The 13,460-nt window shown below is 38.8% G+C and overlaps 1 protein-coding gene across 2 annotated transcripts; it reads right to left on the bottom strand.

Moving 5' to 3' along the window:
- Window positions 1-8,383: 8,383 nt before the first annotated feature.
- LOC137711407 (uncharacterized) lies at window positions 8,384-11,329 on the bottom strand. 2 transcript variants are annotated; one of them, XM_068450643.2, is made up of 5 exons: window positions 11,005-11,326; window positions 10,777-10,855; window positions 9,218-9,286; window positions 8,851-8,997; window positions 8,384-8,777 (listed from the first exon to the last, which is right to left on the bottom strand). In XM_068450643.2, exons 1-4 carry the CDS (start codon window positions 11,250-11,252, stop codon window positions 8,890-8,892), a joined length of 504 nt encoding a protein of 167 aa, XP_068306744.2. In that variant the 5' UTR covers window positions 11,253-11,326; the 3' UTR covers window positions 8,384-8,777; window positions 8,851-8,889. The 2 variants fall into 2 exon arrangements, with proteins under 2 accessions (XP_068306744.2, XP_088551955.1); XM_088695829.1 differs by lacking the exon at window positions 9,218-9,286 and having other exon boundaries at window positions 11,005-11,329.
- Between the last annotated feature and the right edge of the window lie 2,131 nt (window positions 11,330-13,460).

The raw sequence follows: 13,460 nt of genomic DNA, 5'->3' as shown, positions 1-13,460 counted from the left end.
TTTTATCACCATGACTTCAAGTGTTGTTCATTGCTGTTTTAAAGTGTTTTTAAGCTGTTTTAAAGTGTTTTAGTGTGTTTTGTTTTATAACTCCGAAAATCACATAAAAATTTGAAAAACATGTTTTGAAAAACCTAAAAAGAGTGTTTTGAGTCGTTTTTGTGTGTTTGTGTCTTAGGGTACCTTCCAACACAATGATGAGGATTCGGTTTGTAATTGCATGACTGTTAAAAAGAGTTATAAACATGGAGAAAAGTTTGATTTACTCTTGGTATATGCTTGGTTATGGTTATAATGTATGACTTCACATGCAATCATAAAAGAAAAATTTGTTTCTGTAACATGCTTGAAGGAAGGAACTCAAACAAACGCTACAACCTTGTGAGACTTGAGCCTAAACGTTATTTGGAAAGTTAAAATCTGTGCATTATTGTTTTCTAAAGTCGTTGCTTGGTCTCATTATTATTTGCTTGGTTACTACTTAGAAGGCGTTTCATCATATAGTTCCAAATGCTAGAACTCATGCCCATTTCATTCCAAGCATGTTATTGATTTGCATAACACATATTCAAGAAGAAGTTGTGTAGTGACCACCACCAAAGCCAAATTGCCGTGTATCCTACTTCATTATATGTTTAAGTTAACCCCGTTGAGCCTTGTTTAGCCTTTATTCTTTGTTAACCCACATTATCCTCACCTAGCCTAGTTTAGGACAGTCCACACCCTTGTTCTTAAAAGATAGTGAGCATGACTTAAATGAATTCCTTTTGAGTTACATTATGAAAGAAAATGAGTGTGGGGGAGAGAATGTTTTGTTCTTAAGTGTTTATGTATGTTTTGAGATTCAAAAGAAAAGAAAAAAATTGTGAAAAACATATGAAAAAGAAAAACAGAAAAGAAAAGAAAGAAAGCAAGGAAAAGGAGCTTGTTCTCCCTTTTTGTTCAAAAGTTGAGTTTTCATTCAAGAGTGAATTCTAAGTTGATTCAAGTGCTTTGCTCACTATTTCTTTAAGAACCTTTGTTTTCCATATCCCTTCTTTGTTATCCACACACCCCAAGCCCCATTATAACCCGTGACTTCAATCTTGAGTGTTATGTGTTTCAATTTGTGGAGTTTGAACTTGGTATGAGCATATGGTGTCACTGGTTCTCGCATCTAAGTAGGAGCATTCCATTCATGAGATCATACCTAAACATGCTTATTAACTCCAGAAATTGCTTCCTTTGAGATACATATATGTGAGTGTTCGTTTTCATGTTTACATCAATCTTCTCACATGTAACTAGATTAGGGTGTGTAGTTAGAAAATCTGAGTGAAAATTGAGTGCATATCTTGTAAGGAATTGAGCAAATTCTCTAAGGCATGTTACTACATTCAAAACATGGTTTTAAATGCTTAATTGTGAACTAGTATGTGGTGACTATGATTAAGTATGTACTTAAGTATAAGGATGACTAAAATCTATGTGAGTAATGTTCTTGAACATGTCATGTGCATTAAGAATCCCTGAGACCATTGTTGGAAGGTGTAGGTTGTGTTTTGTTTGTTTTGTCTAGTTTCGTGTTCTTTTGTTGTTTTGTTTTGCTCGAGGACTAGCAAAAGCTAAGTGTGGGGGAATTTGATAGGAGCATATTTAGGCGACTTACTTAGCTTGTTTTCGTGCATTTATATTGTTAATTCCTAGTTGTTTTAGTAGTTTAAGCCATTTTCGTGTGTTTTTAGGTTCATATGGCTAAGGAAGCAAAAAGATGCATTTTGGAGCATTTTGGAGCAAAATTGGACTTGGAATGGATAGCTTATGTTTGGAGCAAAAGGAATGGACGAAATTGAAGACCTAAAGATCTTATGTTTGAGCAATATCAAGGACTTCTACCTATTCTAGGTCACAAAACAATGTCCCTTGCAACATTAAAACCCTTGCCGTGTGTCCCTTGGTGTTTCCCTTCCTTGCACGGCAAGGAAGGGCCTTGTTTCCTGTTTTAAACCATTTAAACACATTCATTCATCAAACCATCTCAACCATTCACTCAAACACCCTAAACTACAACCTTGCAGCCGCACCATATTCTCATTCATTCACATATTTTCATTCAGCCACATGCACTCATCATCATTCAACCTAGTTGTCACTCACATGCTTTCCCATTTCATTATTCATTCACTTTTCATTCATTCATTTCAGCCACCATGACATTATTCCTTCATCATTGCAGCACATTCTCTCCCATTCTCTCCCAAAACTGTGCATCCCCTTGCAATTCCAGCCATCCCACTTCATCATTTCAGCCACCATGACATTATTCCTTCATCATTGCACCACATTCAGCCTCCGCAGATTGCCCAAACATAAGGTTTGAATGTACTAAATTGATCTACTCGACGTCACAGATCTCCACAAATTGACAGAAGGTCAATCAAATGTCGGACGTGCCGCCACAAGTGGCTGCATTTTTAGCCACACACTGCACGCACCAAGGACCCATGTAAGACCTCGCACCTGCGAGTACACTTATGCTCGCTTTCTTCATGAGTTCCTGCATTTTGCAGGTTGAAGGTCCAAATTTCAAAGCTTCTAATGAGCTTGATTGTCAACCAAAAACAATTCTACAAAGACCAAATTAAAGCTAGGAATGTAATGAATCGATTCATATTCATAGAAAGTTGAAATGTGGTATGTGTTGTCTAGGAATTTGGCTTGAAAGTGACCAAATGGCCACGATCAACTTTTCCCATAAATCTAGGAATTTCTTCCCAACTTTCATAGTCAAAAACTAACTTAGTGATTCAAAAGCCATTTTGAAGTTAGCAATATAGAGAATAAGTCTATACCTAATAAGAGTCCAGTCGTGGTCGAGGTTGGCCGGAAAAATGATATGTGACCAAATGGTTTCATCGCAACTCAGAAGTTAAGCGAGTTTGGGCAAGACCAATCCTAGGATGGGTGACCCACTGGGAAGTTTTCGTGTGAGTTCCCAGAAACAAAACAGTGAGCGAATGGTAAGCCCAAAGTGGACAATATTATGCTACGGCGAAGTCCAGCTAGGATATGAAAGATCCCACATCGACCAATGGAGAGGGGGTGATGTGCGTTATATGTGTGTGCTCCCTTTCCCATAGCACGAGGCTTTTTAGGAGGGGAGCATGTATATATAAGGCAAATCACCCCCTCTCCGTTGGTAAATGTGGGATCTTACAATCCACCTCATTTAAGGGAACCCGACATCCTCGTTGGCACATCCGCACCGAACGGCAGAGTGACTCTAATACCAAATTATCATATCCTAGTCTCAACTCTGCCGTAGCACGATATTGTCCGCTTTGGGCTTACCATTTCCTCACGGTTTTGTTTTTGGGAACTCACACGAGAACTTCCCGGTGGGTTACCCATCCTAGGATTGCTCTTGCTAGTGAGTTCCCACAAAGCCTCATGCTATATGGAGGTGGGCATGTACATATAAGGTACATCACCCCCTTTTTGTTGGTCGATGTGGGATGTTACAATCTACCCCCCTTAGGAACCCGATGTCCTCGCTGGCACACTCGCACCACACGACATAGTGACTCTGATACCAAACTGACGCACCCCGACCTAGGACAGTCGAAGCATGCTGGTCGTCACCATGAGGTGACGTAACCATAAGGGTAAGTGATGAGAAAAAGTGAATAAATTAAAGCTAAACTAGAACTAATTAAAATTCAATAGTGAAAGAGTGCGCAATTGTGGGAAGACCCCATTATTCAGAGTATAATGGACAGTAAAACTACAGTAGAGTAGTCAAAGTAACTAAAGTACACTTATTACACAACAGTGGATAAGTTCATACGTCTAAAAGAGGATAATATCTGAACTGCCGAAAGTTCCTCGAACGCCATAAAGAGTGCAGCTATCTAGGTCTTGGAGGGGCGAAAAAACAAATTTGAGTGGGTCAGCAAAACAATGCTTGTAAGAAAACCTTTATTTTCGAATATACTAACCCCTCACTGTAAAACAAGTATAGTTTCCTTAAAATATACTACGTAAGTATGTAAACAATAATACAACAACATTATAACCAGAAATATGCCAAGTCATGATATATCAAATGCCACAGTAATATAATCATGTGATAAACAAGTATAATAAATGGCTCATTAATCTATGCTAGCACACGAGTCGGAGTTGCATAATGTAACCTGTACAACAGGACTGGGTGTAATCAATACGCTCTAGTACTATGATCACGTGAAAACTGGCGTCGACGCGCGTCACATACGAGTGGGAATTACCTAGTGCAATTTGTACGACAGGACTGGCACCTAACTTGGCTTTAAGGCGAGCGAATGGTGCAGATCTGAACATACATGTGACAGACTGGCCCTGACCCTAGGTGGAGTACTAATACTGAGGTGCAGCAGATGAGCATGTACATATATATATGATTGTCATGACAGTAATATCCTAACCATATAGTAGCATTTATCACAACTCATATCACAATAATGATACTAGGCAATATAAGCGAAAAATGAAGTAAATACGCATTTATGGAAACTATAACTATGTATACGTAGAAAAACAAACTGCCCACTCACAAGTACGTCGTCGGATCACATCCCAGACCGGCTCCGCTAAGCATAATATTGTCCGCTTTGGGAGCCGGCCACACCCTCACGGTTTTGTTTCTGGGAACTCACGTGAGAACTTCCCATTAGATTACCCATCCTAGGATTGCTCTCGCCTGAATCCGAAGCCAGTGTGTTCCCAAAAGGCCTCGTGCTATATAGAGGTGGGCATGTACAAATAAGACATCACCCCCTCTCTATTGATCGATGTGGGATCTTACAATCCACCCTGTTTAAGGGGAACCTGGCGTCTTCGCCGGCACATATGCATCGAACAGCAAAGTGGCTCTAATACCATCTTCTCACATCCCAGACCAGCTTTGCCGTAGCACGATATTGTCCGCTTTGGGCTTACCATTCCCTCACAGATTTGTTTCTAGGAACTCAGACGAGAACTTCCCGGTGGGTCACCCATTTTAGGATTGCTCTCGCCTGAACTCGCTTAACTTCGAAGTTCCAATGGAATTCAAAGCTAGTGAGTTCCAGAAAGGCTTTGTGCTATATGGAGGTGGGCATGTACATATAAAGCACATCAGCCCCTCTTTGTTGGTCAATGTGGGATGTTACAATCTACCCCCTTAGGGGCCCGACATCCTCGTCAGCACACTCGCACCACATGATAGAATGGCTCTGATACCGTTTTGTCACATCCCAGACCGGCTCCGCCGTAGCATGATATTGTCTGCTTTGGGCTTACCATTCCCTCACGGTTTTGTTTCTGGGAACTCACATGAGAACTTCTCAATGGGTCACCCATCCTAAGATTGTTCTCGCCCGAACTCGCTTAACTTCGAACTGCCGATGGAATCCGAAGCCAGTGAGTTCCCAAAAGGCCTCGTGCTATATGGAGGTTGGCATATAATGTGGGATGTTACATAATATATATTTAGATTTATTTTATTTTTCAATTATTGTCTGATTAATTTGCTCACTTTTTCAATATTTTTTAAGTCAGTTGTTTGACAATGTTATTTCTCTTAAAACTCACTATAAATTTATATGAGCTTCAAAAAAAAAATGTTTTGTAAAGTATTATGAACTTGTAATCATTTGATTTTTATCTTGTACCATCATATTCAACAAAGTAATTAAGAAAATTAATCAATTTTTTATATAGTATATGTTTTATAGTCAATGTTATACTTAATGTTTTTAGATATTATATGTTATATAATAAATAGACAATTATTTATACGATATATAATAAATTATTCAAATCCACCTAGGTGATCGCCTAAGCGTTAGGCCATGCCTGTCACTGGACTAACGCTTAGCATTTTTAAAACTTTGCTCATTATACAATTATGCAATAGCACGATACAACAAGAAACGGTGCTTGGATCCTCGTTCAAATAATACTGTTGTTCAAATCCTCCTTTGAATATTTTGGGTAGTCCAAATCCTCCTGCGAATATTTTGGTTAGTTCAAATTCTCCTACGAATATTCTGGGTAGTTCACATAATCTTCTTGCAAACCCTGGACTTAGACCTTTAATAAATGTCCACAATTTTTCACGATAATTCCTAGCTTTGCCATTGTATATATTCTAAATTAATACTCATGTTGGGCTTTTATTTGATACATGTAGTTCACAGATGATTTGTATGTAAACATGCATGTATGTATTATGTAAGTCATTACATAAATGAATATAAGTAAATTAGATTGAGGTATATTTTCTCTAACTACATGGTCTAGTATGATGTCGTGCATGTCAGATTGTCTAACTTGGATTACACATTTGAAAGAAATCTCCGTAATATGTACACGTGTGGTTTAGAATCATTCGATTGACAATCTTGTAACAAAACACGCTAAATCATCATAAACAAAATTAATGCATAAATAAAATTGTGGCAATGAAATGTAAAGGGTCGCAATCCTAGGGACCAACATGCATGCACCACTAAATCAAAACAATCCAATGAAATAATCATATGCATTGCTATAAGGCTTATTAGTCGAAATGCCCCCCCAGGTCCCGGAGAAACTATCATTGAGTTTCAGTTTACCTTCTAAAACTGGTTTTGTCTCATTTTGCTTTTTGAAAACTAAAATTTTCAACTCTTTTGTCTCACTTTACCCACTCTTGTTATTTAGACTGTTAAATTTAAGGGTATTTTAGATATTTCAATTTTTACACATTTATTTACCTCTAGCCTACACACTAAATAAGTCTTAATTTTATTTTTGGCAACTCTAATTCAAGCGCATAAATTTTGGGCATTTTGAAAAATAAATTATTCAATCAATACAAAATTTCTGAGCAACAAAATCATTGTATCAACTAAAATAAGGGTTACATTTGTTCGTAGAGTTACCATTAACCTATCATATCCAAAATACTTCCCAAACCAAAAAAATCATTTAAAGCAAATGTGGACAAATTTTATTTTTAAAAATGGTCAAAATTTAGGTGTTTGAATTAGAGTTGTTAAAAATAAAATTGAGACTTGTTTAGTGTGAGGGCTGGAGGTAAATAAATGTATAAAAACTGAAATGTCTAATATAAGTTTAAATTTAACAGTCCATTAACGGAAGTGGGTAAAAGTGAGACAAAAGAATTGGAAATGTATCTCTTTCCCACATCTTTTTTCTTTTTGAAAAAGAGGACAACTGGTGACAAACTACAGTTATCCATTCATTCCAAACCCGGAGAGGCTATAGGAAATTTCACCCTACCCGTGGCCTATCTGTCCCACATCTTCATTCACCAAGGTTGAACATTTTTTTCTCTCTTTATTTTCAATGAGAAACATTCTAATCTATTCTAATTTATGCAGAAGATCGAACTTAGATGGAAGGAATGGGCACACTACTCTGACCAAGTGACCTAAATTACGTTAGGCTGATCAATTTAACAGCTTAAATTTTAGGGCATGTGATCATGAACATGTGATTAAGAGTAAATGCACGTAGTATATTAGTTTATACCTCTTGGAGAGTTGAGTTGCTCACCCAGAAATTCACATGAATGGTTGGCATGACATCAATGTTGCCTTCAATAGACACTAACAATTAAGTCAAACACTCAATCACAGATCTGACTTCAGGATGAGTGGCAAACAATTCATGTGACCTAGTTATATGTATAATATTCAACATTTCCAATACGGAAGTTTTTTCAATACTATGTTGCATTAAATCATATAAGAATGAATGACTGAGATTGGAAATCAAATCTAACAGCTAAAACGCTCACAACATTGAATGACACGTAACATTGAAGCTATGACCTCATAGCAAAATTAATACTCTTAACCACTTGAACTAAGCAGAGCAGTGCAAAGCCAGAGATTATTGGATAGGTCACCTTTACTGACATGTACCGCAAAGAGGAAGAACATACACAGTAATGCTGTGGGATTTTAGGCCACAAATTTAAAGCAATTTGGAGACATTGCACCATAACATAAAAAGGACATCTAACTTTCCAAAGGACTGGAAAATTAATGGGTTTTACTATGCCTGCCACGATTTGAAAGCAATTTGAAAGTTGTACTAAACCATAAAAGTGACTTCTAGCTTTCATTTGAAAATGATGGCAAATTAATCACAAATCTAAGCCATCTTACCAATAGTGGAATCAAGAAAAGTATACCGTTTCTGATGCAAGAACGAGCATATAAGCTGCAAAACGATAAAAATTTTGCATAGGTTCGGACTAAGTATGTCTGAACTTGCGTTGCCTCTGGAGCGAATTAAACTGAGATTAACAAGACGTTCAACTAGTGATGAGAATACAGAAATTGTCTTCAACGTGCTAGCTACATCAAGATTAACGAAGCGGCTCAACTAGTGTATATAACATTAAAAAGCTTCAAAAAGTTAGGCTCTATCAGTTTTAGATCATATCAGTTAAAGCAATCCCAGGTAGTTAAGCATACCATAAGGGAGCAGAATAACAAATAAAATTATATGCATAAAATACGCAAAGATTGTAATTTCTATCACTAATTCAATTGCAAGAAACCCTATGTCTATTGTACAACAGAGGTTCCAGTAAATTTACTTGGTAGACAAACTCCTACCGTTCGAAACATGGTGGCACCTGACCGTCAGGCTCCTTTCAACACTTTGAATGGAATCTTCCAAATGACAGTGACATCAAATCGATGCTTCAGTTTCTACCATCATTTAAGTGAACCTTACGTAATTCTGCACCCAGAATCCTGCACACACAGAAAAATCACTACCTCTTTCTTAACGTGTCACCTTCACTGGTCTAACAAGGAGATAAATTACCTTGTAGGAATTAGATTTGTGTTTCCATGTATACAAATTTCAAAGATTCTTGGAGCGTTCTTCGGATGATCTGTAAATACGATATGCAGCAAAACACATTGTGGCATTGCCTATTACTGTCAGGGCTGCTTGAAGAGCCACCAGTACCTGCAATTCATTGAGGAGGCCCAAAGTCAATGTAGAAATTTTTTCTCAAAGTCAGTTGCTGTTGTAATTGAAGGGACAATATCATAAGAATCTAGCTATTGATTGTTAACAAGTTATGATCATGATCAAAACTCTGTTTTTGGTTTGAGTTATTTCATTTCCCCGCCTCTTAAACATATCAAGTTTTGTAAAAACATGGAAGAGACACTGCCGTACTTACTTCAAGAGACTCAGAGTTATAAAAGAAATGCCAAGTGCATGCACATAATGCTCCACCAAGCAAGGGAACCTACACCAATCAATTAAAAGTTAAACTGAGGCAGTAGACATTTGAATATTTATACAAACTGCAAAGCAAGCTCTATGTAAATCTCCTCAACCAGCCGGCCCCCAACCCATTTTCTTCCCCAAGGGATAAATAGTAACTTGGAGACCTAAACTTTTGACTTAAGACTACATAAGACAAAAGCCAAGTTCTAAAATATGAGACCCTAATCCGTTTGAATTATAAAGTCAGTTAAGTAGAAATGAGGCTGCCAACTTAAGTTGTAACTTCTCTCGAAAAAAAAAACTTAAAGTTGTAACTTGTGAGCTTGTTTGTTGGTGCCCTTATATTCTAACTTCCAAGCAACTTAGCAAAAATAAGAAATTCAAAGATGATATCTATTCAAGTAAACAATGGTTGGCACAGAAGTACCTGGTAAAGGAAATCTACCATTCTGTGATACAGTTTTTGACCTTATAGTCAACTCATGGATATGCCATCACGAAGATATACTCGAGACTTTTACCCACTAATGGTAACTATAAAAATCAAGCACGAAGGACAAATCGATAAAATTATTTGGAAGACTGGTGACCCACTAAAGTTCAAATCTTGCTTGGTTGGTGGCTCATGATATTTGCTATCTCCTCACTAGTGTGTGTTGTGTAAAGAGGAGGATGAGTCAGCTGAGCATACGTGTTTACGTGTCTTCTTTACTTGGAAAATTTTTAGTAGATTGTTCCTAACATTTGGTATAAATTGTTACTTCTTGCTGCGAGTATGGGGATTTGGGCAAACAAGATAGTTTTTCCTCCTTGAAATTCTGCAGTTCCGACCTCTACTTGGATTGTGAGGTTGAAGAGGAAAAGTAGGATCTTTGACAGTAGGCAGAGATTTTTTAATTTTATTTCAATCACCCCTTTGGGAATCATTGCCTAAACACTTTAGAAGCATTCCCTTGATTATCGTCCTTCCTGATTCAGAGGGAGATTTAGGTTGACGGTTGGTGTGCTAGGCTTGTGCTCATAGTTAGTTTTCCCTAGGCGCTATGTTTGTAGTATTGAGTCTCCTTCTTGTTTTTCACTTCATTCTATAAAGTTCATGTTTACCTATCTCACAAATAAACACAAAACAGGAAGAACATAAAACAATAGTCAAATTTCTGCTCCTACGCAGGCGTGCCGCTTCAGAGATTCACTCAAAAGGGAATATGAAAATCCTATGTAAAGTAATTCCACCGTGATTTTCATTTCAATTGCAAATCTCCACACTTATACTAGCAATAGGAAAAATATTTAGTTATTTGATATGAATAGTACGGTTTCAGCCGAAAAACTAGTGGAAACAAAGGGGACAATCGCTTCAAAGTACTTAAATGGAGTAACAAGTTCTACATTATTCATGATAACAATTTCTGCTATTTGGTTTTATCATTCAACCATTGATCACTCCAAACAACCATATAAAATAAAAAATTCATCGCAGTAATTTGTAGGACTGGAATATAAACTCACCATCCCCCAAGACAGCCCTTTCCAAGATTCGAACCCGGACTTCTCCCCGTACTTCCACACCAATGCCATTGCTGTAACCCTTACAACCAAACAAACCAAATTCAAATTAACAAATATTCAATCCAATTAACAAGAAAATGCAAATTTAAAACAAATTCACGAAACCCCATTTGCAAAAATCACAAGAAGATGAGAGAGAAATGTGCTCTCTCTCTCTCTCTCTCTCACCATTCAACGACGCTGGAAACGTGAATGGCCCAGGTGGGCAAGGAGAGGGCATTGGAGGGTTCATTCAAGGGCAGCAGCTCAGAAGCTGAGGCGGGTCCGACGAAGGCCAGTGTCAGACCCGCCCCGAGTAGACCCACCAAGTTTTTGTGGGAATTTGGCGGTTGGGTTTGAGGTTTTGGGCGCGGAGGGAAAAGGGGTTTGCGCGGGAAAGTGGGTTTTGGAAGGTGAAGTAAGGAGTGCATTGCCATGGCCGTTGGGCTTTTCTGTCTCAAGAATTGCCCACTGACGTTTTGAAGCAGCAGCAGGGTTGGGGAGGGTATAATGGGAACTTAATTGAGATCCTTCTGGTAGTCACTTACTTTGGATAAGGTGGTCATACGGGTGGGTGCAAGTTGGTTTGAGTCGGATTTGGGTCAAAATTACAAATCGAAATTGACCAAGTTGGGTCTAAAATCGATTAGGTTGGTTAACCGAATGTGGCGAGCTGATTTGGATTGGTTCTTGATTTGTGTGAAGATGAAAATACATAATAAATTTCTCTTCCAAAAACTACAGAACATAACACTAATACGAGTGATTGTTCAAAAGAAACCACAAATGAAGCAGTGCAAGGAGAGCGCCAAAACAGTAGCTGCTGCATTCTCCAAATGGTGCCCCTATTCTTCTTCAAAGCGACTCTTAAACTAATCAGGTTTTGTTTTCATGTGGTGGAAACACGTTAACTCATAAATAACTAACCATTCATTTTACTACACATATTAATTATGATTAAAAAATAAAATTAAATATATGCGAGTTGATTCGGTTAATCGCTCCCTAAGAATTTTGGGAACCGATTGGCAAACCGATTAAGGTTTGTGTAGTTCGGTTTAACCACCAAAAATTGAAAAAAAAAAAAAAAAAAAAGATTCCCAACCAACTACATGACGGTTTTATAAACCAAACTAAACTGTCGTGTAGTACGGGCGGTTGGGAATCAAAATTTTTTTTTTAATACCCAATCCTAGTTAGTCATGACTCGTGAAGTATAAGGGTGCATTTGTTGCACTGGACTTCTCGGACTGGACTAGCTTCAGGAATTAAGCTGGATTGGATTAGACTACACTAAGGTGGGATTAACTCAGTGATGCGTTTAGTGCTATGTCGGACTAAAACGCAGGACAATTAACAAATTTTAATATTATATTATTTATGTCACATCCTGACCCGGGCCCTTACCACATCCTGGGCTCGACTCCATCGTAACACGATATTATTCGCTTGGGGCCTTGACCACGCCTTCACTATTTTGTTTTTGGAAACTCACACGAGAACTTCTTAGTGGGTCCTAGGATTGCTCTCGCGCGAACTCACTTAACTTCGGAGTTCTTACGGAACCTGAAGCCAGTGAGTTCGCGCGAGAGCAATTCCAATATGGGTGACCCACTAGGAAGTTCTCGTGTGAGTTCCCAGAAAAAACCATAAGGGCGTGGTCGGGGCCTAAAGCGGACAATATCGTGCTATGATGGAGTTGAGCTCGGGATGTGGTGAAGGCCCGGGTCTGGATGTGACAATTTGGTATCAGAGCCAATCCCTGGTCGGAAGTGTGCTGACGAGGATGTCGGGCCCTTAAGAGGGGTGGATTGTAAGATCCCACATCGCCCTGGGGTGAGGATCCTATAAGCCTTATATGTATATTCCCATCTCTACCTAGTACGAGGCATTTTGGGAGCTCACTGGCTTTCGGTTCCATAGGAACTTCGAAGTTAAGCGAGTCCGGGCGAGAGCATTCCCAGGATGGGTGACCCACTGGGAAGTTCTCGTGTGAGTTCCCAGAAACAAAATCATGAAGTCGTGGTCGAGGCCCAAAGCGGACAATATCGTGTTACGATGGAGTCGAGCTCAGAAACAAAACCGTGAGGGTGTGGGGTACAAAGCGAACAATATCGTACTACAGTGGAGTCGAGCCCGGGATGTGGTGGGGGCCTTGACTCCACCGTAGCATGATATTGAAATTGTCACATCCTGGCCCCGGCCCCCACCACATCTCGTGCTCGACTCCACCGTAACACGATATTGTCCGTTTTGGGCCCCTACCACACCCTAACGGTTTTGTTTTTGGGAACTCACACGAGAACTTTCCAGTGGGTTACCCATCTTGGGATTGCTCTCATGTGAACTCGCTTAATTTCGAAGCTCCGTTGAACTCCGAAGCTAGTGAGCTCCTAAAAGGCCTCGTGCTAGGTAGAGATGGGAATATACATATAAGGCTTATAGGATCCACTCCCCTGGGCGATGTGGGATGTTACAATCACTCAAGAAATACTCTGCTAAATGAATCTTAACCGTTGGTGATTGAATGTTTCAGAAGCTACCGTTGTAGCGAGATGTCATACATTAATTTCAATTTCCTTATATTCTAGATTTGTTGGACTTGTTTGACTTTCAAATTCTTGATTGTTTTTATTGGTGTAGTT

This window comes from Pyrus communis, chromosome 6 (assembly GCF_041283825.1).
Source record: "Pyrus communis isolate YQ-2024b chromosome 6, ASM4128382v1, whole genome shotgun sequence".
NCBI classification, from domain to species: Eukaryota; Viridiplantae; Streptophyta; class Magnoliopsida; order Rosales; family Rosaceae; genus Pyrus; species Pyrus communis.
The sequence above is the reverse complement of the archived record's forward strand: the minus strand, read 5'-3'. Positions and strand labels throughout refer to the sequence as shown.